Raw genomic sequence first — 24735 nt, 5'->3', positions numbered from 1 at the left:
CAAAGAGCAAACTTAGCCCTACGTGAGTTAGTGGCTGAATGAGTTTATTGCTGAGGGATCATGGTGAGTAAGCTATTCTAAGTGTCTGAAATCTTCTGCTTCTCCAGCTATAATCATAGCGTATATGTTTATATAACTGTCCACAACTGAAATATAAGTGGTTCTTGTTACAACTCTTGATCCTTAGTGCAGTTTAGTCACACCTCAGTTCTAAGTAGTGAAAGTTGCAGAAAAATCAATTCTAGCTACTTATTTAATGTGAAGATTGTTTGTTACAGCCTAATACAGAGTCTAAATGCCTAGCTGACCTTCACCCTGTTCTAAACACTAAATTGCAATAAGGGTAGGAAGAGATGCATCTGCCCCTTCTTGTCCTTGCCTTCTACTGCTGGTGGTAGCTGCCCCCTGATCAGCAGGCTTGGGTATGCTTCCTGACTCCTGCACTCATCAGAATGCCCTCTTGCCAACAACAAACAAGAAGAAACATCAAGCTGGGCAAAAATCTCTAGCTGTCTCTCTTGGATTTAGTGAGTGTTCTTCACAGAACATAGCAGTCTGCTGAGAATCACCAGTAGTGACCTGCACCAGGTTCCTGTCAAACTATGCCTGCCTTTTGCCCTGCTCTGTTCAGTTAGAAGGAAAGCCTGGCCAGGGACTTTTTGACTTGCTGTGGATATGCTGCTGGGGTGGATTTAGCTGCCTGGTCAAGGCCTAAACCTTCCCCTGCTTCCCCACAGCCTCTCTGGCCTTCTGGGGGAGGAGGGTGAAGTGTGTCCTTTCAGCGTGAAGCTGAAGGGAGCACTGTGCTTGGATAACAGGCGGGAGCCCTCTAGGAGGGGCTTAGACCAGCACTGTTGGCTGCTCTCTTTCCTCAAAGGTCAGCTCTAGACAGTGAGGTGGAGAACTGCAATTTATTAGAGTTGCTGGGCAGAACCCATGGTCAGAGAGAACCACCTTCTGCCTCCACTCCCCCCTCCCCCCCCCCACATGGCTCAGAGCAGCACTGGGCGGCATGTAAGAACCGAAGAGGCTGCAGAGTAATGGAATGGCACCAAGCTTTTTCCAAATAATTGTCCAGCCATTCACTCACCAATCCTCTCAGCAGCCCTGGGAGCAGGAGTAAGTAGCTCACCCTTGGACAAGTAAAGTGAGTGGGCCAAGGTCTGACATAGGGCAGCTTATAACTGAAGCCCTCCCTCCCCTGTGCTTACTCAGCCAGACTTCACTGTATATCCCCACTACCTGATGTTCCAAGGAGCAGCTCCCACCCACAAAGCCGTTTGCAGGAGCCTGTTTCCAATACGTTTGAAACCTACATGCAAAACTGGAGCCTGAGTTCAGGCTCTTTCACTACATAGAATACAAAAGCCCCTCCAACTACAGCTTCAAGCTGAACACCTGAGGGTAGTGATGGAGTGCAATGCACTAAAGGGGATGTGACCTTCCTTCTTGGAAATCATTTACAGCCCCTGTGGGCCAGCTGGTGATCAGGGCTGCCCAGTGCAGTGAGACTTATAGTAGCACATTGCCCAGTTGCTCCATCCCTCACCCACTGATAGAGGCAGGTTTTTTTGTGTTTGTTTAATTGTCTTGCTTCAATGATAGGGTGTGCAGTGCCAATTCTGCAACTCATACCAAGATGGGATGAGGGGGCCAGGTGCAGCCCTGTCCAGTTAGATGATTGGGGCTGATTAAAGTTGAGACATTTATTTTCAGCTGAGTGAAAAGAGCAACTGTGCAGCAAAAAGATTCCTGCAAATCCAGTATTTGCTAGAGCCAATGTAGAATTGTAATTTCTGAAGGAGCCCATTCTGCTTTAGAGCTCTTTAATGTGACCAATTCTCAGATCTTAAAGTTGTTATAGCGAGCAAATGCTAGATAAAAATACCAAGAATGGTAGTTAGTCATCTAAAGGTGGGGGGTGCTGAACAGGGCAGGTCTCTGAATTTAAAAGTTGTAGGTGGGGAAAAAAAAAATCAAGCCACTTCATTTAGGTGCCTGAGTTGAGGCAGGCACATTTGAAGAGGTTGACCTGTTGCTTGGTAAATATGGCTTGGAGCAGTGAGGGCAGTTAATCATGGGTGTTGGCACATCTGTTCTCCTGTGTATGTTTAGACCACTCAGGTGTTTGGGGCTGCAGGGAAGCTGAGGTGCTTTAAGGGTTAGGAGTTCTAAAACTAACAGTCTAGGCATTTATTTTGTCACCACTGGTACCAATCCTCTCATTGGTTCCTAAACAGGTGGTGTTTCTGAGCCTGTCCTTTTTAAAAAAGAAACTGTGCATTAGAAGAGTGGCTCCGGCTCCTGCAGGGCATACAAGTTTGCACAGACTGGCAGATTAAGTGCTGCCTTCCTCTGTTCTCCTCCCACATGCTGCTCTGAGCACCTGCCTGAATAAGGTACAGCAGATGTTGCAAGGGGACGCAGTGGTCCAGAACAGCAAGACTTTTACCTAACCCCCTATGATGCCATTCATAACCTTTAATGCCCAGCAGCCACATCGCTCCTACATTCTATTGTGTATTAGCAATGGATGCTCTTACATTTGTTCCTCTTCATCACCCCACAACTGACCACCACTGAAATGTCACCTCAGATACCCATACCCTCAGACATGGAGGCACCAGACTGCTTGCACACAGAGCTCCTGTGAAGTTAACTACATCATAAGTACATCATTCTCAGTAGTACTTGCTTTCAGACTCATGCCAGCTGACTGACTTCCTTTCCTTACACAAGAGAGAATCAACTTTATACCAAACCAGCAAGGCCCTTCTAGGACTGTTGCAATTGGACTATATACCATGGGCACAGGGGGAATCCAAGAGGGTGAGCTTTGTATTATGTGTTTTTCATGGGCTTATATATAGCTGAGATCTATTGCCATTACATTACAGTGCATCTAACTGTAAAAAAAGCCACCTGGAACTAATGTAGTGCTAGTTACCATCTCAGATCTGAAGTAATCAGATGTAGCGTTCAGGGTAAAACATTTTTATTGAAAAAAAGCAGTAGGTAATATGTGAACCTATTTACACAGATCCTAATTTGCAGATTACATCAAGAAAATGGCAATGTTCTTCATTAAGTGACTTCAAAAATGTCACAGTTAAATAAAAATACCACGACTCAGACTCTTTGTAAAATAACAGTCTAAAATGGAGCTCTTCTCATCTTCCGTGTCTTGCTTCTTTAAATAAGATCAGCAACTGAATTGAGAGAGAGAATGTAAGTTAAGCAGACCCTGACCACGCTAAAAATTGCAGCACACAATCCCAGCAGCAATGCAGCGCTAATGCCCACAACTGCTCCAGCCCCTTCACCGCAATACAAGCGCCTCTCAAGCCACCAGGATTTGAGTTTACAAATAGCCAAAAACTTTGGTGCATTTTCAATTTCCCTATTAGATTCTCCTGAAATAGCATTTTACATGGTGCTACCCAACTCAGGCAGGAGCCAGCTGCCATTCTGCCCCCTGAGCTGGCAGGCGAGTCCCAGTTGGCTGTACCCTGCACTCACCGTTCATGGGCATCTCATCAATCTGGGTAGAGTAGTATTGCTCAATGTCACGCAGGATACGGATGTCATCGTTCTTCACAAAGTTGATGGCAACACCTTTCCGGCCATACCGGCCTGATCTGCCAATTCTGTTGAAGGGAAGGATCCACAATTAGGTGACTGGGGTCATAGTTCAATCCAATTTAGTACAAATAGCCACTCCTGTACCTGTGTATGTACAGTTCTCTGTTGTTGGGCAAGTCGTAGTTAATGATCAGGGACACCTGAGGAACATCCAAGCCTCTGGCCCACACATCGGTAGAAATAAGCACACGGCTGGCAAAAGAGAAGAACAGAGTTATTGCACTGCAATCCCACTGGCAGGGTGTTGTGAAATGAGTGAGGACGCTCCCCCCAGGGGCATTAACAACCATCTTCCTGCAGTGCGAGGACAGGCAAACACCACTTAGCAGCTTTAGGAAACTTGTTAAGAAAACCGTCTCGAGCAAACCCTCCATTTTACGAACCTGAATCTTATGACCGACCAATTACACAAATCACTTTCCCTGACAAAATACACCTCCCGTAACAAGAGTGATGTTGCTAACGAGTAAATTAATATCCCTTCCCACACAGTGTCTTCATTGCATGGGAAATGGCTTTGCAGTGCTTGGATTGACGGTCAAGAAAGCGATGCAGTGCACTTGCTGCAAGTGCCACACGCCCTGCAATGGAGGTGTTCAATTTCACAAATGCCTCAACCCCCTTAGTTCAAACAGAGGTTTTTCTGTAATCAAACTGCTCACATCCATCTTCTTCGTGAAGGGACAGAGGGTAAGACTTGTTTTCAAGTTCAGCAACAGACAGAACGTCTCATTCTGCAAGCGGCTCCCTCGCCTAGGTCTTCACCAGGGGATGCAACGGCCTGCTTCCTCTAGGAAGAACTCCACAACATACACAAGAAACTAGCGCTTTTAATGAGGGGAAGGGGAAGATGGGAGTTGAAAACCTTCCCAGTATGAAGTATCACATTCAACTGCAGCTGCCAGGAGCACTGGCACAGCACAAACAAGCAAAGGCAACAAACTCCTTCCACATGGCTGAGAAATGAAGCTTAATCTCCGTAAATGCAGCTTTTTCCAGCTATTCTTACTAATTAATATAGGCTCATTCTACTTCTAACAGCACAATTCTCCAGCAAGCCTTTGCAGAGAACTCAGGCTGGGAGGAGATAAAAGGGCAGGCCAGTGATCTCAGTGGGAGTCTCAGAACTCTAGTATTTTCAATTTTCATCTTGTAGCTTATTCTAGAAGCACGACAAATGAGGGCGAAAAAGGGTTTTCAGGGTAGAGATGCAGAGGGCTAGATATTGAAAGCATAGTTCAATCAATCTCCCATAGGGCACTGAGGAAACCCTGGTCTTATACCATAACACCACATGCAGATGAGTATTAAGTCACAACCTTGCCCCAGATCTGAATTCTTTCATGATGGATTCTCTCTCCTTTTGTGGCATATCACCATGCATCGATGAAACTGTGAAGTTAGCTTCTCTCATCTTCTCCGTTAGCCAGTCTACCTGCACACACAAAGAGGTAGCCAGGGTTAGTTCTGTACATGTACCACTATGCTGTTCGTTCCTGAAATAATGGTGTGCTAGTCACGCTTGAAGAAAGCTCCATAAGAGGGTGCTTCACAAAGAGAAACAGATGTTAGAGGGAGCTACAAGTCATTTCCACGGCTGCTTTTGAAGATCAGACGTCTAGGAGGAAAAGGTAGTCAGTGTCCTGGCTGTGTAACATCAAGCATTTCCTTATTTATTAAACACTGATCCACTGCAAGGCTCAGTATCAGAGTGACACTGGATCTGAACTAACACCTGCAAGACTCACTATTAGCTAATAAGTAACAGCCAGGACTAACTCCACATGGGGACAGAGCTGGGCTCCTTCAATGTACTTGTACAGGCAGTAAAGCCATCCACGGAGAGAGCGCGCTGTTCCAGGAAGACCAAGCGCCACTAGTCCTGAACGTCCGACTGTCACTATACTTCAGGCAGGGGGATCTGAAATTATCATGGGCTTGCCGGTGTAATGGAGAATGCGGTATTCTCCCACCTTAGATAGCAATTCAGTGAATTTCCTCCCATGGTGCAGTTTTATTTTACAGTCCCCAAAGGACTAAGGACCCTTATTTGCCAGCCAATGTTATTGTTCTAAAAGGGCAACTCCACCTTTGATTGCAGTTGTTCTTTGTGGACAAGATGGCAATAACAGCACATAACTGGTTATGGACTAGCACAATATTAACCTCACCCGCAGGAAACCCATTGCCAGGTTTTGAAGTGCCAGTTTAGCATGTCTCAAACAGGCAACAAGTTCCATTTGGTTCTAGATGCATAAGGCACTAGCTAAACATTTCTCAAATCAGGGAACAAAATTTCTCTTCCAATTGGTTCTACTGCCCATTACATGCTGCCCTTAGTCAATTGCAAGTCAAGGTTATGAAGGTTAGTTAAAAGACTGGCTGGGCAGTTCAACGGCAACATGATTTACAATTCCATGGACTATGGCAGGTCAATGTATTTATTTTTTTTACATTTCCCAGGCCAGCCTTGGGAGGGGAAGAGACCGTGGCTCCCCTCTCTTTTCAGCAGCCTTCACTGGCCAAGGCTCATCCCACCCCACACAGATGAGCCCGGAGACTCAACCAGTGTGACCAAAGGCCAGCTGGTGTGCGAGGAGAGGAAGAGTAAATTCAGTGTGTAAGGCCAGAAGAGACCACAGTGATCATCTAGTATGACCGGCATAACACAGGCCAGAGAACAGCCCCACAATAATTCCTGTTTGAACTAGAATAGATCTTATAAGAAACATCCAGTCTCCATGTAAAAATTGCTAGTAATGAAAAATCCACCAGAACCCTCAACAGATTCTCCCTAGTTCTACTAGGAACAATCTGGAAAGAGGTTGTTAGAAGAGGAATCTAACATTTGAGTTGAATTTTCTCTGGTTACATCCTCTCAAGGCTTTTGTTATTAAAGGCCAATCACCAAGAGCAGGTGGTTGCAGTTTAAAGCAAGAGAAACTACTGAGCTTAGCTGTTCCTATGGCTAACAGTTGGTCTCTGCTCTTCCGGCTTACATTCTTAGGCTATGTCTATACTCCCAGTGGAATAGTCGGCACTGCTCGATCCATTCACCGGGGTTGATTTGGCAGAAGTGGAGACCTGCTCAATCGACCCGGAAATGAACGCTGCTAATCCACCCCCACCAAGAAGAGTAACGCTGTGTCGACGGAAAGGCATTTCCCATCGGTGCAGCGAAGTGAAGATGCTGCGGTAAGTAGAAGTTAGGAAGTCCCATCAACGGCCGCTGAATTTCGTGGCAAGTGTAGACATAGTCTTAGATACTGCTAAGAGCCCTGGGAGGCAGGGGAACAACACAGCTACCATTACAGAGGTGAACATGTTTGTTGCTGCCATACCTTCCTCTTGGTGTTACAGAAGATGACAGCCTGCGTGATAGTGAGTGTATCGTACAGATCACACAGCGTGTCGAACTTCCATTCTTCCCTTTCCACGGCCACAAAAAACTGTTTGATTCCTTCCAGAGTCAGTTCATCACTGCAGACAGAAAAGAACAAATCAAGTCTTTGAACAGACAGAGACTTCAGGGCAGTTTGTAAGCCAATACATTTCAACCTGCCAGCCACACTGAAGTTCATACTACTGTCACGTGCACTGTGAATTGCTGATATTTTATATATACAAGGTCCTACCCGCACATGATGCTTTACAAAGCAGACAGAGACAGACCCTGCCTTGAAGTTCCATTAAGGCCCTGATCGCAAGCTGTTCCATGTGAAGGGGTCATGTGCATGTGCTGAGCCCCACAGAAGGGCTAGATGGGTCTACATGATCAACTTGTGGGACTGGGGCCTAAAACAACAGACAGCAGTGATGCAGGGGAAGCTAGGGTTCATGCAACTGCTTACAGGCAGTGACACAAAGCCCAAGGGTTACGGGATTTGGGGAACGGTTCACGTCCTGCTAGACGGTGGTTCAGAAGTGTCCTCAGGGAAGTGTGTTTTGAGGAAGGACGTAAAGGTGACCTGCAGGACAAAACTGAGTTTGCATCCTGCGTGCGCTACACACAGAGGACCCAAAAGGTGAGGTTTTCAATTCTGCTTGTTTTGACATTAGGCGTTCTCCGTCAGAGACTGGAAATCTAATGTAACTGTAATGTAATTGGGAAGGACCCATTACTTAGCCTGCTTAGGACTCTGGTTTTGTTGCCGCCTATTGAATTCCAATGTATAGTGTGTAGCTGGGACAAAAGAAGTCTGTTCAAGATCCAACACCCCACCCCTTTCGGCTATCACGTGATAGCCCAGCCATTTAAGACCCAACTCTCACCCATCCCCAAAAGTCTTTCAACAAAACCCAGGAAGCCCAGGTTGAGCTTTCCTGCTATTTCCAAGGTGAAACACTTTTTAGGCCTACCTCACATCATAAAGGGGTGAAAGGAGGGATCAAAATACCTTGCAGGTCACCTTTACAGGAGAAGCAAGAGGTGGCAGGGCAAGGGTGAAGAAGGGAATTCCAGACGGAGGGGGCTGTGGGGGAGAAGGCCATGAAGAAGAATGAGAAGTGGTGTGAGCTGCCAGGGGCAGGAGCAGCGCTGCAGAGTGCTGGGAAGGGGCTGGGGGGGGAACGTCTGCCGCAGAGGACAGCTGTTGGAAAATGAACAAAACTATTCCCGGTTTTAGCACAGAAGGTTTGTAAGCTGGGTGGCAAACAGCACCAGGCTAGAAGAAACAGCTGAATGGGCTTTGCACTTTGAACCAAGTTTAGAGCATTAAACTGATCCTTTTCTAGACCAACAATGAAGGATGTTGAAGCAATTGCATTCAAAAGCCATCACTTAAAGAGGAAGACTAATTCCAGACTGACAAGAGCCCAACTTCTGGTGGAATTCCAGAGCTGCTTTTCTCGTGGGAACATCACTCACCGTTTAACCAAGATGCGGATTGGGTCAGTCATGAATTTGTTGGTCATCTCCAGGATTTCATGAGGCAAGGTGGCACTGATCAGAACCACCTGTGTAGCAGGGGGCAGATATCTGTACACATCATAAATCTGCTCTTTAAAACCTGCCAAAGTAAACCACACAGCACAGCAGTGTTAGTGTCTGCGGTTTCTTTGAAAATCTTGTTCTGACACTGTTGACTCTGGAGTTCAAAATTAAGATTACACTTAAAGCCAAACATTAGGAAGTAGTGAATTCACAGCCTGTCACCCAAACAACTTCAACTCTCATCCTCCATGCTGCAAAACCACTGCACCCTACTGAAAATGGAGATGTTTTGAGGCTTTGCTGATGAGGACTCAGTTCCAGAGGTAAGAGTTTTTCTTACAGGCTCTCACACTCAGTCAGGTGAGGTATAGCAAGTACAGCCACAGGGCTACTGAAGTTCTAACTAGCTATGTTACACAACCTTTGGCAATTAAAGGGTTACTGCTTTCGCAATAGGAGTGCCAGTGCAGTGCACACTGGAGGAGGGAAGAATACAGAGAGTATTTCTTACCTTTATTGAGCATCTCATCAGCTTCATCCAAAACCAACATTTTGATGGCACGAGTCCTCAAGCTTCGACGACGAATCATATCTGCAAGATTCCAGTTCAGTATCATGAAATGGTTTCCAGAGACACAGGGTATTTGCAACACACCAACAGCCACCATCAGACAATTCTACTTATCTATGCTTTCCGCTGGGACAGTGATTCCCTCCATATCATGACAATGTATTCTTTTAGCAACCTGAGAAGGTCAGGGTGATTGCAGCTGTCTGACACTTCTCTGTGACCCCCAGAAATCATACAGTACACTCCCATTTCACCAAAGAGTGTAGGGGACCCAGATTTTATTTGAATAGCTGGGAGGTTGGATAATCGAGAGGGCAGCTTCTCATCCCACCCCCTCCAGTGCTCTCCTTTGCAGTAGTAACAGCTAGACAGGGTACAGATTTCACTGTTGTCACTACGCCTGCACGCTAACAGCACGGAAGCAGACTCTCTAGCAACTGGGCTCCTCCCATGCTTGCTCAGCTTGGTGCATGCCCAGGGAGCAGCAAGGAGGCCATGCAAAGAGGGAGCTGGACACCACAGTGCTGCATCCGCCAGGGCCAGAGCTATCGCACCAACCAGGTGAAGAGCAACTGCACAGCAGAGATGCAACGTGGCAGTGGGGATGTGCATATGGGCAGCAGGGCCTTGGTGGCAGGGCGTTTCATGGGAGGGTTGCATGCTGGCAGGGTGGCTAAATGGAGGGCCGCATGTGGGCAGTTGTTTTGGGGGCAAGGGCAATGAAGGATTTGGATAATAGGTTTCAGCTAAATGGGAGTAAATTGTATTAGGGTTAGCTCCTCGTGTGCCAGTAAGGACCAAAGAGCTGGAGGAGGGGAAAAAGGGGGGTGAAAATGTCAGAATTCCAAGCCCTGGGGCACACCTTGCCATCTGGGGTTAGCAAGATAGGACAAGTGAGTTGCAGCCCATTTGCACAGCACCAGTGTGACAGCAAGCTAAGGGGGATGTCAGCTGGAAAGAGGTGTACATCCTTTTTGAGCAGGGGGTTGGACTAGATGACCTCCTGAGGTCCCTTCCAACACTCTGATTCTATGATCCTTTGGAAATGGCTGCACACGGCACCCACCATGTGGATCCAGGTTTCGTTCCTGGATTGCTTAGGATAGCTCAGAATAACCCAATCCCAGGATGTGGAAACCTTCCACTATTATCATGTGGGTCAAGCCAGCCCAGGCGGGTAGTTACCACTAACTCCTGTTTTGGGGTTTATGATGACTTGCTTCACCTTAGAACCACAAGGTGAGAAGGAATAGCAAGGGTCATGCCAAGATGCAGTGTTTGGTGTGTCTAAACCATCCAAGACAGCCTCCTTTTGGAAACCTCCAGTGAAGGAGCTTTCCCAGCCCCCCGAGGCTGTCTGTTCCATTGTCCCACTCTTCTTACAGTGAGGAAGTTTTTCCTGAGATTTAATCTAAATCTGCTGTGCTGTAGTTTGAACCCATTGCCTCTTGTCCTGCCCTCTGTGGCAAGAGAGAACATCTTTGTTATGGCAGACTTTCAAGTATCTGAAGACTGCTATCATGTCCCCCCTTATCTCCTCTTTTCCAAACTAAACATACCCTATGTTAAAACACAACCAGAATGGACACTTGTTGCCAGCCTCAAAGAGGCCAAAGACTGAATATGAGGGATATTCAGCCCAGAGGTATGAGTCAGCCCTGAGGTACATTGGCAGGGCAACGTGGGAAGCCTGCACCATTGCTGCCCATGCTGTGCCTGCACTCTTAGAGGAACTGAAAGTCCGGTGTTGTCATCCAGGCACCTTCCATTAGCCCTAAAAATCTGTTATTATAGTGCTAAACCAGTAGTTATATTTGCATGCTGGGCTCACCAAAAAATGTGTATTGATAGCCAGTTTACAGTGCAAATATACTGCTGAGAACTTTTTACAATCCACATAAAAAGGATCCAACAACTTTTAATGTAGTCAATTAAAAAACAAACAGTTGAGGAGCTTCAGCTCCTACACTTCCCCCTAAAGCCTCATGCCAATTTCTGGGAGGTTGGCAATAACATTTTCCTAATAAATTATTCTCTTCCTTGTTGCTGTGCAAACACCCACACAAACAAGGGAAACTGACTATTCAGGGGAAGTGAAATTGACTATGATAAAACAAACTGAAAAAAACAACAAAAGGATTTCTCCTTCCAATTCTTTCAGCTGGAGTGATCTTAGAAGTTACTGTTAATAGTCAGTAAAAGTTGAGTGTTTAGGTTTATGATGTCCCTTTAAGTGGAGTTTTCATACTAGTGCACATTTGCAGGATCTGAACAATCCCTCAAGCATGAAGTGCACAAAATTCATCCTGAACAATGTGTGTGTATCAAGCCAGATACAGCATAGCTAGCCAGTGACCTCTTACCAAACACACGGCCTGGTGTGCCAGCAACAACATGCTGTCCGTAATCCAATTTCCGGATATCTTCGCCAACATTTGTGCCTCCAATACAGGCATGACACTGCACATTCATATAGTCACCGAGAGCAAGAAGACCCTGTGTCAAATCAGCACAGAAGAAACATTTAGATGGCTTACAATAGCTCCTCATCAACTATTTGCAATGAGATCCCTGGACAGGAAGTGCAGGTCCCTCTCCGTTTGCAGCATCCCACTATTTACATGCAGATCTTTCCCCAATCTACACCTTTCTGCCCCCTGCTCCAGCCTGTGACGCTATTCCTGTTGTAAGGTCTGGTGCCTTGTTTTTTGGCTAAGCAGCTGCAGCCACATTAGGAGAGACAGCAGCCAGGAGCTAAACTGAAATTGCATCTAAGAATGTAATATTGGGCTGGTAAGGTGTTACTGTCCTAATATACCTGCCACCACCAGATAAAGAAACAGATCTCAAGATGTTTAAAGAAAACTTTGTTTGATAGCATTCTGTCTGGCAAGGAATCACTTATCAATAGTTGTGGTTGTAAAACCTTTTGTTTTGGTCTTTATGGTTCCCCCTTCTCTATATAACTGGAGTCCAAAAGGAAGTTCTTTGGAACCTAGCTCCAGGACACAGCCCAAGATCAGAGCTGCCAGACCTCAACACCCTGCCAACCAGATTGTGCAGCTGGAGTCCCCAGATGATCTAATCCTGACTGGCCACCAGGAGAAGTTTGTCTGCCTTATTGGGAGTGGTGAGCATTATATGCTTAGCAGGTGTATTCTGTTTTGGTTATTGTTAATAAATAGAGAATAAGGATATTACTGTGTAAGGCTTCTTCACAGATAGAAGACCTTGCAAGCCCATAGAAGATTACGCCTGGAGCCCTATGGTCTGGGAATGGGTGACCCCGAGTCCTAGAATATGAACTGGGTATGTATTGGGGAAGGGGGGGGGGGAGGAGGAATGCTTTAACTGGGTTATGCCTTGTGCCCTATGGATTGGGGTAAAGGTGGGGTGCCCTAGTGCGTGCAGGTAACACTGTCCATTCTCTGTAAAGCAAGAGTGTGAAAGGGAGGACTGCTGTTATGTCTTTAGGCTTCTCTGGAGCCACTTCGTAGGCAGAAATAGCAGCACAGACACAAACCTCCCTCACAGGTAAGGGAGTTTCAGGACCACCAGCAGGAACACAGTATCTCCACGCTGAATTTAATTCCCTCAACATTTAAATTAGAGCTGGTAGCTCAAATTACAAATGACAGTAAATTTGCAGCTGAATTTAAACAGAGGAATTGCAATCTGCATTAATGAGGCAACACTTTCTTGATTATGGCATTTCTAGCTACTTATGAGTTTCTCAATCACAGAATTCAAACAATGGGAGTTTTTGAAGTTCCAATAAAGAGAAAAAGCCACAGTGCCACATTCCAAAAAGCCAGGATAAAAACTATAGTATCAGGGCAAAGGTTTCAACACACTCCATTGGACATCTTCTAAGCCCTAAATCTCTCTTGCAGACTGGCCAGAAAAGATTAATAAATTTAGCTTTACAGCATCTCCAAGAGATCTGCACACATCACAGCTATGGTGATAAATGGCTCACTGCAATGCCGAAGTTAATTGTTATAACATGTGAACATGATAAGAGAAAAAAACATTGTATCTCTTACCCGAACCTTTCAGATTCGGACATTCTAACATTAAGAGTGCCAACTGTACTTCAACCAACAAAATATGTATCTTTGGGCTAACCAAGAGTTATTCCAGTGGAGTATCAATAAGCCAGTAGTATTATCAATTTGTTACTATATATACTACTATATTAGAATTCTAACAAGTATATATACCACCATTTCATTTTCTATGAAGGAAAATAGTCTCTGCAAATCAACAAAATGCTGAAAATTCCCCAGCTGTTCTAGTAATACTGGGCACTTACCAATGTCTGTAAAGCACTGGTAAGAACTTACAAAAGCACAAAGAATGTGCTCAGAAGTGTGGCTGCTTGAATTGCTCTTACCTTTTGAATCTGTACGGCCAACTCCCTAGTTGGTGCCAAGATCAGTGCTTGGGTTTCACGAACCTGAATGAAACAACAGACAAATTGAACAAGCCCAATTTCACCCAAACATACCAGGGGGAGTTGATCCCAAAGGACTTGGAAATGACAGACACCAAGGAGGATTCAGCAAGATTAACTTGGGTCAACTTATCTGGAAAGTTGTTCCTACTCAAAATCAATGACTCAGAACTCCTCCCTGTGTAAGGCACATTCGACATCATCCATCCGCACATTTCATTCCATTGGCTTGTTTTTCACTATGCTAGCTACAGACACTCAGTCCTACTTTCTGAAAAATACTAATTAGGAATGTATTTGTTCTTTGCTTGCACATGAATATGATGGTTTGATCGCCCCACACCTGCCCTGAAAGGGTTAATTGGCCCCTCTGGCCTGCCTTAATCTATTAAGTGGCAAATTGGGGGGAATTAAGACAAAGCAAAGCCTTAATTAGATGATGCTCACCTGTGCAGAAATCCCTGGGGCCTATATAAGCCAGAAAGCTGGCAACAGACGGGGCTGCTGGGAAAGACTGCAATCACTGCTTGGGATGAGGGAGGAGGGCTTGGAGGCTGCAGTTGCTCCCTGAGAGGAGGAAGTTGGGAAGCTGGCAAACCAAAGACTGGAAAAGCCAGGAGGTAGAAGGTGGCTCAGAGGGAAGCAACAAGGAACAGCAGTGCAGACCTGGACTGCTGATGAGAGGGTCCCTGAGCTGGAATTGGGAGTAGAGGGCAAGCCTACCAGCTGCGGAGGAAGTGGCACGGGCTGAGCAGTGAGCAGGAAGACTACCTGAGCCCATTTGTCAAGACAGACTTTGCTATCCTGGAGGGGGAAACACAGACAGTGACCGGGCCAGAGGGCTGAGTTGCAGAGAGGAGGCTGCGGTTCCTGGAGTGAGAGGGGTCCACAAGGCAAGAGAATGACAAGAGAGACACTGCTAAAGGAGGGTGCAGCAGCTAGCGGAGGTGCCACTAGTGTGACAGATGGAATCAATTTATCAGATGATTTCTCAGATATAATTTTACTCATCAAATCAGAGAGATGATGATTTAAATCTCTTCCATGGGGAACACTGACAATTTTAAGGAAACATCTGAGAATTAAATTTAGCATTTGGAAAATAATAATAATTTATTTTAGTTACTAGGCTAGAGGGAGGTGATAGAGGAAGAATCAGACTCAAATGAAGCCAGACTGTAACAGGACTATTGGTCTTTTTACAACTGCTTGAGAGTTTACTTCAGTAGTTAGAGCAGTGGCTCTCAAACCGCCACCGCTTGCAGCCCAATCAGCATGCAGCTGCGACCCATGTGACCTCTTGCTAAAAAATGTAAAGATTGCTGCTTGCTGGCAGGGCTGAGGGAGAGGGCATCACTGAGCCCTGCTGGAGTGCTCCTTGCCCTGCCTGTGGGATTGCAGTGTTCCCTGCATCCGCCCAGCCCCGGGCTGCCTGCAACATCCCCTGCTGGCCATGTCCGGACCTGGAGCACTCAGCCAGAGCAGGAGGCTGCCTTTAAGTCCAGTCTCTGGAGGGAGAGCTGGTGTGGGTGGAAATTGTCTGGTGACTTCCCAGCTAGGGTCCCTCATGGCTTGATGGATGGGATCACTCCTGCTACTGACTGTCTGTCTGTCCCACTCCCTGTCCTGTGCAATCTCAGCTCCAGGGCTCTAAAGCCTACGCAGCAGTGACCCTCTCTGGCCTGGACAGCACCTCAGCATTGAGCCCCGCAGGGGACTGAATGCATGCTCCTGATGCCTGCTGTACTGAGCGGGGCTTGGAGCAGCCCTCTCTATCCCAGCTGCACCCCTCCATAGTCACTGCTGCCAGCCAGAGGTCAGTGCTCACTCACCCATGCAGAGAGAGAGCAGCTGGGCAGTGTCCAGCAGGGCTCTGCCCCTGCCTCAGACAAGCTGCAGGTGAGAGGCACCCAGGGCATAAAGCTGCTGTGTGCCACACTCCTTGCATGCTGCCTGCTGCACAGCAGCACAGCAGCCCCAAGGAGGACACACTGCTGACACTGCAGCTGTTTTGTGGGCCTGGCTCAGGCATGGCTTAAGGGGGCACAGTCCCGGCAAGAAAGAATTAAAAATAGTCAGATCACTGAGGGGTGCACTTTAAAAACTGCCCTACCAAGTGCCTAAACATCTATTTCAGACACCCCACCCCACACACACATTTTCCAGGTCACTGTAAGCACTGAGCTCAAGGATTCACAATTATCTTGAGTGATCAACAGTCCAGACAATCCTGACTACTATACAGAAACCGGGTGATTCCCACCCCCTCCCCAAAATATTAACCGTTAATGTTTTGACTTATTTTGCTAACATAACATACTCTTGGCAGCCATTTGCCAGTGTTGAAATGAAAGGTGCTATCGATTTGAATCACGTTGCTGTCAGGTAACAAATACTAAACTTTGTTTGTAGATACACGGGTAGTATATATATTGTATGGATACAGCCCATGTAACACTAAGTTGCATATGCTGCCCACAATGGTAAATAGGTTGAGAACCATTGATCTAGAGAATGTAAATGTGAGCATTTGGGGAGGGCAGGGCTGATAAAATCAGCTTTATCATGATACATTTTATTTCAGTATTTATTCCTTAAAGAATCTCCTTAGGCCACAATTCTCGCTTAACTCACAAGTGGACCCAATGAATTCATGGAACTGCTTGCATGGGAAAGGAAAAGGAAATGGCCACTTCCGTCTTCCAGTAATGCCTATTAAAATATAGGAATATAGCCAAGTAGCTCAAGAAGTGGTTTTTAGCCAAAATCTTTGATAAAATTAAAATATTTCAAAACTGAAATTCCATTCCCCATGGTTAGAAGATTTCAGTTTAAATCTTCACTCACTCAGTTGTAGCCTTAACTATAAAGGCATACAAATAATTAAGTAACTATTTAAAATTTTACAATTTTAAGACGAAACATGATATTTAAGTGCTGAAAGTTACCTGAATGTCTAAACACTGTAGAACAGAGATGGAGAATGTCGCTGTTTTGCCTGTTCCAGATTGTGACCTGGAAAGATAAAGCATTTAAGAACCTATTTCTGGAGAACACACACCACTGCTTTTAACATTTCCCAAAACAGTTAACTTTTCTGCTAATCCTTCAATAATCAACATTATAATTAACTGACAACATTAAATTACAACAATGTACCTTACAAAATTTTAGCTAACATGGTTGTCATCTGCATCATTAAAAAAAAACAACATTGTTTGACACTAGTAAATCCCAGATCTGGAATACTCTAAACTAAGGAACCATTAAGCCCCTGAAAGTAACTCAAGAAGGATTTTATCAAAACCTGGGCATGAGCTGTTTTTGCTTCTTTGCAAAACAGGTCACAAAGGGGAGTGGAAGGGGTTGGTTGTATTTTATCGTAGATCTCGTCAAAAATGTCAAGTTCGTGCTTCTCTGGCTTTGCTGGAAGACTTTCTTGACAGTCTCAGAGCATGGTTATTGGGAGCTCACATTTCAACTGAAGGTTTGGTGCTAGATCTTTATGTAACCCCTGTATTCAAAAAGTTAGCCAGTGAAGTTAAGTAGGTGTTAACCAATGACTAAAACTCTCTAAATTGCTCCACCCTTTACACTTACGATGTCCCCATTTCCCTAGGTCTGCCTATCTCAGGTACTAGTTATAGGACCCGAGAAATTTCCCACCCTTTGTTATGGTTCAGCTCCACTGCCATTAGCAATGCTGTAAACACATTTTAACACATTGATTCAGTCAGCTCTGAACAGGGTTATCTGACAGCGTTTAAAACACTGGCAGCCAATCTATACCAGGGCTCCCAGTGTTGATTACTTTATGGAAGAACCACTAAAAGCAATAGTGGAAGATTTTCAGAATGTTTCCTTAGTGTAGACAGGGTTCAGAGTCTTTTAGGGCAGAAAAACACCCAAATTTCTAAATGGAAAAAAAAAGCAGGTTTTACAAACTTTTAATACTCTCTACATCACTAAGCAGCAAAGATCAGGCACAAGCCCAGTTATTTCACCCTTTTGTAGTGTCAACTTTAAGCCACTAGATAGGCATGGCTGACAACAGATGTCTGCCACAAGGCCCACCTAGACTGTTACTCAGGTCCAGCTGAACACGTGAGGCCAAACCACACAACACTTGTTACAGAATTGTAGCATGCTTTCTGTAATAGGTCCAGCAAATAGTGTAGGCTTGTCTGGGAGCGCTTCCAAGCAGTTGTCAACCCTGGTTAAGGGCTGTCTGGATAGGCTCTCTGGCTGACCCTCATTGTCAATCATGGGTCATATTCATAGCTTGACAGAGCCTGATTGTAGGCAAGGGCTTGAATCCTGAGACTCATTATTAGAAAGAATTGTGGGCTAGCACTGGTATGTTAGGTGAAACTAAGGTTTCATCTACAAAGCATTCAATCAGATTTTAAAACCAGTAAGCTTGTTTGAAGTTTTGGGAAAGTTCCTTGGTATAGACAAGACTTAAGAATGATAAACTCTATCGAAGTACACAATTTCTTATGGTAAACAGGGCTAGATAGGTCCCAATCCTGTAAACTTTTGTGTACAAACTTAAATGCATGCATAAACATTTTCTAGATCTGTGCTTTAATGTGTTCTATATTAGACTATTCCTCCAAGTTTCAACAGTGTGAATAAACAGATTTGAAATTTTTTGTAATTGTTTTTAAATTTTAAGTTAAGATTTTTCTTTTTAAAAATAAATCAGTTTTATATTAAATTCAGATTTAAGTTTAAATATGTTAAGGCCTAAACTTACTATAATCTTAAAACATTTAAACAAAAAACATGATGAATCCATGAGCCCTTAGCAATAACTGTATATTAAAGACTGCTCTTCCGTATAAAGAAAGATCTTGCTCCCCCACCACTTTGTAACTTTTGAGGTCAAGCTTTATAAATATGGCATAATAGGTCATGGACTGTACTTGTTTTGTTTAATACAAATATTTTATATGCTATTCTGTTTAATTAAATTCTAGTTCCCATCCTTATGCAGCCTGACATAAATCATGAGAAAAATGTTGCTTATGTAGTAAATAAGTAATATCATTCACTATTTAACAGTCTGACACTAATAAAAATATGAAAATATTAAACTATATAATTGTTTCAATAAATGTATAGTGAGCACTCCTAAGCAGCAAAAAAAGTACCACATCTACTGTAAAAGCTCTATTTAGTTGTAAATGAACACGTTTTAACGTTTGTAAACCAGTGAGAATGCACCTCTCTTTAGAAAACCATGAAGTACAAATAAAAGTTGATTAAAATTGTTGATTTAACTCAAGGCTTTCCACTTGGTGATTTAAATCCTAATTTAAATTGCCTTGATTTAAATCAACCCACCATGTTTCAGTGTTATAATACTTTATTCTAAAAATGAAACAAAACCTACTAACAGGAATTAAATAAAAACGAAATATTACAGTATCATCTGAAAAGTCTAATTTTTTTAAATAAAGCAACATTAAATCAATTTTGTGGTGCTTGTCCAGTACAAATACTTCCATGAATTCAGTTCCCATAAATGTGAATAACGTCAGTTACCTTTTGTTATTTTTGAACTACACAGAAACTTAAGACAAAGACAATAAAGAGAACAATTAGAGTAGTTTAGTGAACACTCACATTAATGTCTGAAAAAATGTAGTCTGCAGAAAACCAGTCCAAAGGAAGAGCTAGACCCTGAAAATGGACCAGTGCAGATACAAGTCCACCTAGGCAGATCCATTGGAAGAATCTAATCTTATTTTCCCCAATAGGGATGTAAATTATCGGTTACAAGAGGTAACCGTTTAAACTATTAAAATTACATCAGTTAACTATTCAACCAATATAATTGTGTGTCCCCCACCACACTCTGCCTCCTCCCCATAGCCCCCACGCAGCGCCACCAGCCCAGCTCTGTGGGAGACCCCCATCTCAGACCCACAATCTCCGACGTTCCCCAGCGGAGAGCTCCACAGTTCCTGCACCAGGGTCTTGGCCTCCCTGGGCAGCAGCACTTAAACGATTAGTTTTACCATTAAGACTAATACTTATGTTTAACAGTTAACCATTAAGTATTTTATATCTCTATTCCCCAACACTTGCATTATCAACAAATGTCAGCAGTCAACGTATGGACAAGTACTCAAGGCTTCAGTACATGCACCTCTTACTATTCTGTTTAAAGGAATGCAGTGTAATAAAATTAGGAGCAGTGATCTATTATTGGGAAAAATTTCAGTTGTGGTATAGTCAAATGTAAGCATAGATCACATCTAGCTTAAAGTTCTTCCTGAACTCTGCTTGTGTGTACCTTTTTTTTAAGGTTTAGGTGATACATTTTTTCTTGCATACAATTACAGCCAACAAGAAGTTGAAGATGACACCTTATTCTTGAAACCTTGACCATTTGTTTGCTTAATACCTCTATTTTAAAAAAGATAAGATGACATTAGAAAGATGAGCTAAGTTGATAACAAGCTTTTAAAAAATAAAACGTCTCCATTTTCTTCCTTCAGGGTGTAATTCCACTTACTGTGCAATCACATCTCTTCCTTTGATAATCTGCTTGATCGCTCTCTGCTGAATAGCTGATGGTTTCTCAAAACCTGGAAGGTTTTAAACAACACAAACACCTTTTAAAATTTCTTCCCCTCTACATAGAAAAGTAGTGTTGTAAATAATTCATAAATTGAAGCAGGGGGCCCAGCGTAAGGAGATTTTCAAAGGCACGAATGAGTGTGGTCTACACACCCACTGGCTGTTTAACTAAAGGGCTGCTCTTAAACCAAGTTAGCTAGAGCAGTGCAGCTGTGTGCGTAGACACTCTCACCTCAGGCTTAGCTTGTAAAGCTTAGCACCTGTAAAGAGAAGCCGGGGAACGCTGCAAGCTCTCTTTAAAGGGACTGGATTGCCCACAAACAAGTGGGCACGGGCCCGACAGCAGCAGCGTCCCGGAATCAAGCTCAGTGGCTTTCCGGGAGTGTCGGCTAGGGCCCCCCGTTGTGCCCTTCAAACTCGCCCGGTGACCGGTGCCCCGATTTCCTCGGCACAGCCCCGCTGTGCGGGCGTTGGCTGGGACAAGCCCCTCCCTGCCGCTCGCCGTTTTCAGCCGGGCTCCCTGGTTCCACAGGGCCCGGCCAGGGCAGCTCCGGTGTGCCACGGCGCCACACGAGGGCAGGGGGATCGCGCGGGGCCGGGGGGGTCCGGGTCTCAGCGCCGGGGGTCCGCCCCCGCCCGACGCAGCCGCTCTCCCTCCCTCCCGTGCGCCCCGCCCCGCCCCCAGCAAGGGCGGGCGACTCGAGCCGGGCCCGCGTGGCCTTCTGGGATTGGCAGCGCCCCTCCCCCCCTGCCCCGCTCCCCCGGCCCGGCCCGGCCCCCCCGCACCGTAGGCGTAGATGCCGCGCAGCAGGTCCTCGCGCAGCCCCATGGTGTCGAAGGTGGGGGTCACGTCCACCTCCTCGCTGGTCTCGAACTCCACCTTGGTCATGTCCTCCTCCTTCAGCAGCCGCTTGCGGGCCGAGCCCGTCCCGCCCGCCGCGCCCGACATGGCCGCCGCGGGGCCGCTCCGGGTTCCGAGAACCGGGACTCGCTCGGGCCGCGCCACACGCTCTGTCTCTGCGCCCGCCGCCGCACAACACGATGCGCATGCGCATGCGCATGCACCGCCTGGTGCCGTACGTCACGTGCCGCTCGCGTCACCGACTGTCAGTGACGTTTGCATGCGCGCGCAGGTGCCGCACACGGGACGTGCTCCCTCCCCACGTGACAGAGGAGGAACGCGCCTCACCTCCGGGGAACCGAACCCCCACCCATAGGACTGGCTCCTCCCCCCGGGGCTGCCCCTCCCCCACCCAAAGGGCTGGCTCCGCCCCCCCGGGGCTGCCCCTCCCCCCACGGAGAAGGGGGTGTGACTGAGCAGCAGTTAGGAGGGAAATTTGTGGATGACAAAACTTGCCTGGGACCAATGACATTTGGGGTGAGTGGGGCGGTGACAGAGCCAGGGGTGGTGACCCGGCAGCTCCATGGCAGCTGAGATTCAACAAGGTAATGGTCACTGAAAGAAGTGGTTTGAATTGCTTGGACATTCCTGGAAATCACCCACTCCTTCCTGTTTGCCGAGGTGCGCACACGTCTCTTACAGACCAGGACTGGCAGGGAAGAAAAGATGCAAACGCCATAGGCACATAGCTGAGACATGCCTTACAAGAGGAACGCACAGACTTTCCATACTCCGGCTCTCAGGAAATCAAAGCAAAGGACACAGTGCATGTCCTTCAGGGTTCCTTGTATCTAAGGCCACTCTTTGGGACAGAGAGGTTAGGTACAGTCCTAGCTCATTCATCTTACACAGCTGGTCTTGTTCCCTCTCTGGTGCATTGGGTATTGTTTGTGCTTGAGCCAGAGCCCATTGCACTGTTTTTCCCTGCTCCCTTGCCTCTCCACATGCTCTGCTGGACAGCTTCTGCTTTGGGCAACCACATACACAACCCCTACTGCATCGCTGCAGAGTTTGGCTTGCTGTGGGCAGTTTGTGGTGTACTGCTGCTTTTATTTTTTCCAATTTTGGGCCCCAATAATTGCCCGCTATGGAGTTTCTTGTTCAGCATGCGGTAGTGAAAGGATACATCTGTCCATATCTCAGATCACCTGATCCAAAGTGCACTGAGGTCTATGAGAGTCTTTCCATTGACTTCAACAGGCTTTGGATCAGGCCCAAAATGACAAATTACCACAAAAATGGCTAAGCCAGGGGCACCATTGTTGATAAATTCAACAGGGAAGGCAAGTTATTGGCATAGAGTTATGAAATGCCCTCTCTTCCAGTAGACGTTTCCCTTCCATCAGGATGGAACACAGCAATGGATCATTGTGTAGGACAATTGTCTGTGTTGCTTTCCTATCCTGTGGCTAAAGGGACTTCAGATTTCAGGGCTGTCCAGTCTGGCACCTTTCCATCCATATTTAATTTACTTAAATTTTAAGAGCTCGCCCTCTCTGAAAAATAAATTTCCTTCCCCTAATGTGACCCTTAAATTCCCAGTCCCATTTTGCCAATCTTTCTCTCTTTCCTCATAGGTGACCCACATCTAATTTCCCTACTGCATGCCACCTACAAATAGGTACAGTAATACAGTCATAGCTGATTAGCTCAGAATTTATTGATCAGCCAGACATGAATCAAGAGAGGTTCAGATAATTGGAAGAATTACTAAGGCTTTGATTTTGCAAATACCAGTATTTCAACTCATTAAGACTAACTTATGCATAGACTGACTTACTTGCATAAATATTTGCAGGCTCAGAAGTGTAGTAATTCAGAGAAAAGAACACAGCTACAGCTAGCATTTCTATAGTCAAAGGGCAGCACAAATCATGTGGAGGCAGGTGGGTAGGAATGATCATTAGCCCCATTTTACTGATAAGAACGTAAGAATGACCATACTGGGTCAGACCAATGGTCCGTCTAGCCCAGTATCCTGTCTTCCGACAGTGACCACCACAAGATGCTTCAATGGGAATGAACAGAACAGGGCAATTTATTGAGTGACCCATCCCCTGTCATCTAGTCCCAGCATCTGGCAGTCAGAGGCTTAGGACACCCAGAGCATGGGGTTGCATCCCTGACCATCTTGGCTAATAGGATAGCTGTTGATGGAGCTATCCTCCTTTAACTTATCTAAATCTTTTTTGAATGCAGTTATAGTTTTGGCCTTCACAACATCGCCTGGCAATTAATTCCACAGGTTGACTGTGCATTGTGTGAAGAAGTACTTCCTTATGCTTGTTTTGATAGGGAAACTGGCACAGAGAAGTGAAGGCTAAGTAGCAATTCAGTGGCAAGCTCCAAGATAAAGGCCAGCTCTATACTACAATTAGGGCTTTTCTACACTTGAAACACTATAGCAGCACAGCTGCAGCACTTCAGTGTAGACACTTAGCTCTGGTCTACACCAAAAAGTTAGGCGAACCCAGCAACGTTGCTCAGGGGGTGTGAAAAATCCACACCCTCTAAGCAACACAATTAAGCTGATTTAACCCCTCAGTGGACAGAAGATCCTCCTGTCGGTGTAGGTAGTCCACCACCCTGAGAAGTAGGCGGTAGCTAGCTTGATGGATTTTTTGTGCTGACAGTTTTCTTGATGTACTGAGATTGTGCATCCTTATTAATCATAGCAAAACACCACCACACTATCAATACATTCTGTTCCTGCTACTACTATACAGCTCCTCTTAGGTTGGTATCCTCCCAGAGGATACGCAGGTGTGTAGATTTTTCACAAGCTTGAGCTACCTAGCTTGGTCAACTTATCTTTTGAATGTTGACCTGCCCTGAGTGCTCCTTGAACTCAAGAGTGACTGAGGCCATGTCTACACTTCAAAATAAAGTCGACCTAATTTACATAGACATACAGCTGCCACTGTAATTACATTGCTTGTGTGTGTCTACACTTTGCTCTTTGTGTTGTTGGTGTGCGTCCTCCCTAGGAATGTCATTGCAGGACAGCTCCTGAAAGCCAGTAACAGTCGACGTAAGCAATGCAGTGTCTGCTCTGACACTGCGTTGACCTAAATCCATCAACCTTAACTCTATGCCATTTGTGGAGGTGGCACTATTAAGTCGGCATAGTGGGGGCAGTTAAGTCAGTGGGAGTAAAATGTGAGTCCAGGTCTACGCTACCATTTACTTCAGAACAACTTATGTTGCTCAGGAATGTGAATAACACTCTTCTCCCCGTCAAGCAAGGTAATTACACCGACCTAAAGGCAGGTGTGGACAGCGCTGTGTCTCCCACTGCCATAGCTACTGCCTGTTGCAGAAGTGGATTTATTATGGTGAGGGCAGAGCGCTCTTCTATCAGCAGAGAGGGTCTTCACCAGACACGCTGCAGCTGCGCTGACCTAGTACTTCTAGTGTAGACGCTTCCATGGCTGGCGGCAGGCATAAGCAGGCTAAGCAATTGCTTAGGGCCAGGCAGCTCAAGGGCCCCCTATTGATTACGCGTGTGTGGCGGGAGGACACTATTCCTGCTTAGATCCCCCAAGGACCCAGCACCGGCACATCCATCGCTAGGTGGCTCTAACAGGCTGCCTTGCCTTGCCTGGCCCTGCAGCGCACAGACCAGACCAGACCAGACCAGT

The 24735-nt window shown here is 45.7% G+C and overlaps 2 protein-coding genes across 2 annotated transcripts in view; one reads left to right on the top strand and one right to left on the bottom strand.

The window, feature by feature from the left end:
• Nucleotides 1-2978: 2978 nt before the first annotated feature.
• EIF4A3 (eukaryotic translation initiation factor 4A3) lies at nucleotides 2979-21243 on the bottom strand. The gene is made up of 12 exons (XM_067532826.1): nucleotides 20980-21243; nucleotides 20129-20201; nucleotides 16551-16617; nucleotides 13543-13605; nucleotides 11510-11642; nucleotides 9087-9167; nucleotides 8510-8651; nucleotides 6984-7122; nucleotides 4962-5077; nucleotides 3727-3834; nucleotides 3520-3647; nucleotides 2979-3209 (listed from the first exon to the last, which is right to left on the bottom strand). Exons 1-12 carry the CDS (start codon nucleotides 21140-21142, stop codon nucleotides 3193-3195), a joined length of 1230 nt encoding a protein of 409 aa, XP_067388927.1. The 5' UTR covers nucleotides 21143-21243; the 3' UTR covers nucleotides 2979-3192.
• Nucleotides 21244-24603: 3360 nt separating this feature from the next.
• The window catches only part of NINL (ninein like), a 76034-nt gene continuing 75902 nt past the window's right edge, over nucleotides 24604-24735 (top strand). Inside the window, exon 1 of the mRNA XM_067532856.1 lies at nucleotides 24604-24667. The gene's annotated coding sequence lies outside the window, so the exon portion shown is untranslated. The remainder of the gene's footprint in view (nucleotides 24668-24735) is intronic.

The sequence above is a fragment of the Emydura macquarii genome, unplaced genomic scaffold, assembly GCF_026122565.2.
Source record: "Emydura macquarii macquarii isolate MOO-44397 ecotype Brisbane River unplaced genomic scaffold, CSIRO-AGI_Emac_v2 contig_3305, whole genome shotgun sequence".
NCBI classification, from domain to species: domain Eukaryota; kingdom Metazoa; phylum Chordata; order Testudines; family Chelidae; genus Emydura; species Emydura macquarii.
This window is presented reverse-complemented; position numbering and strand designations above follow the sequence as displayed.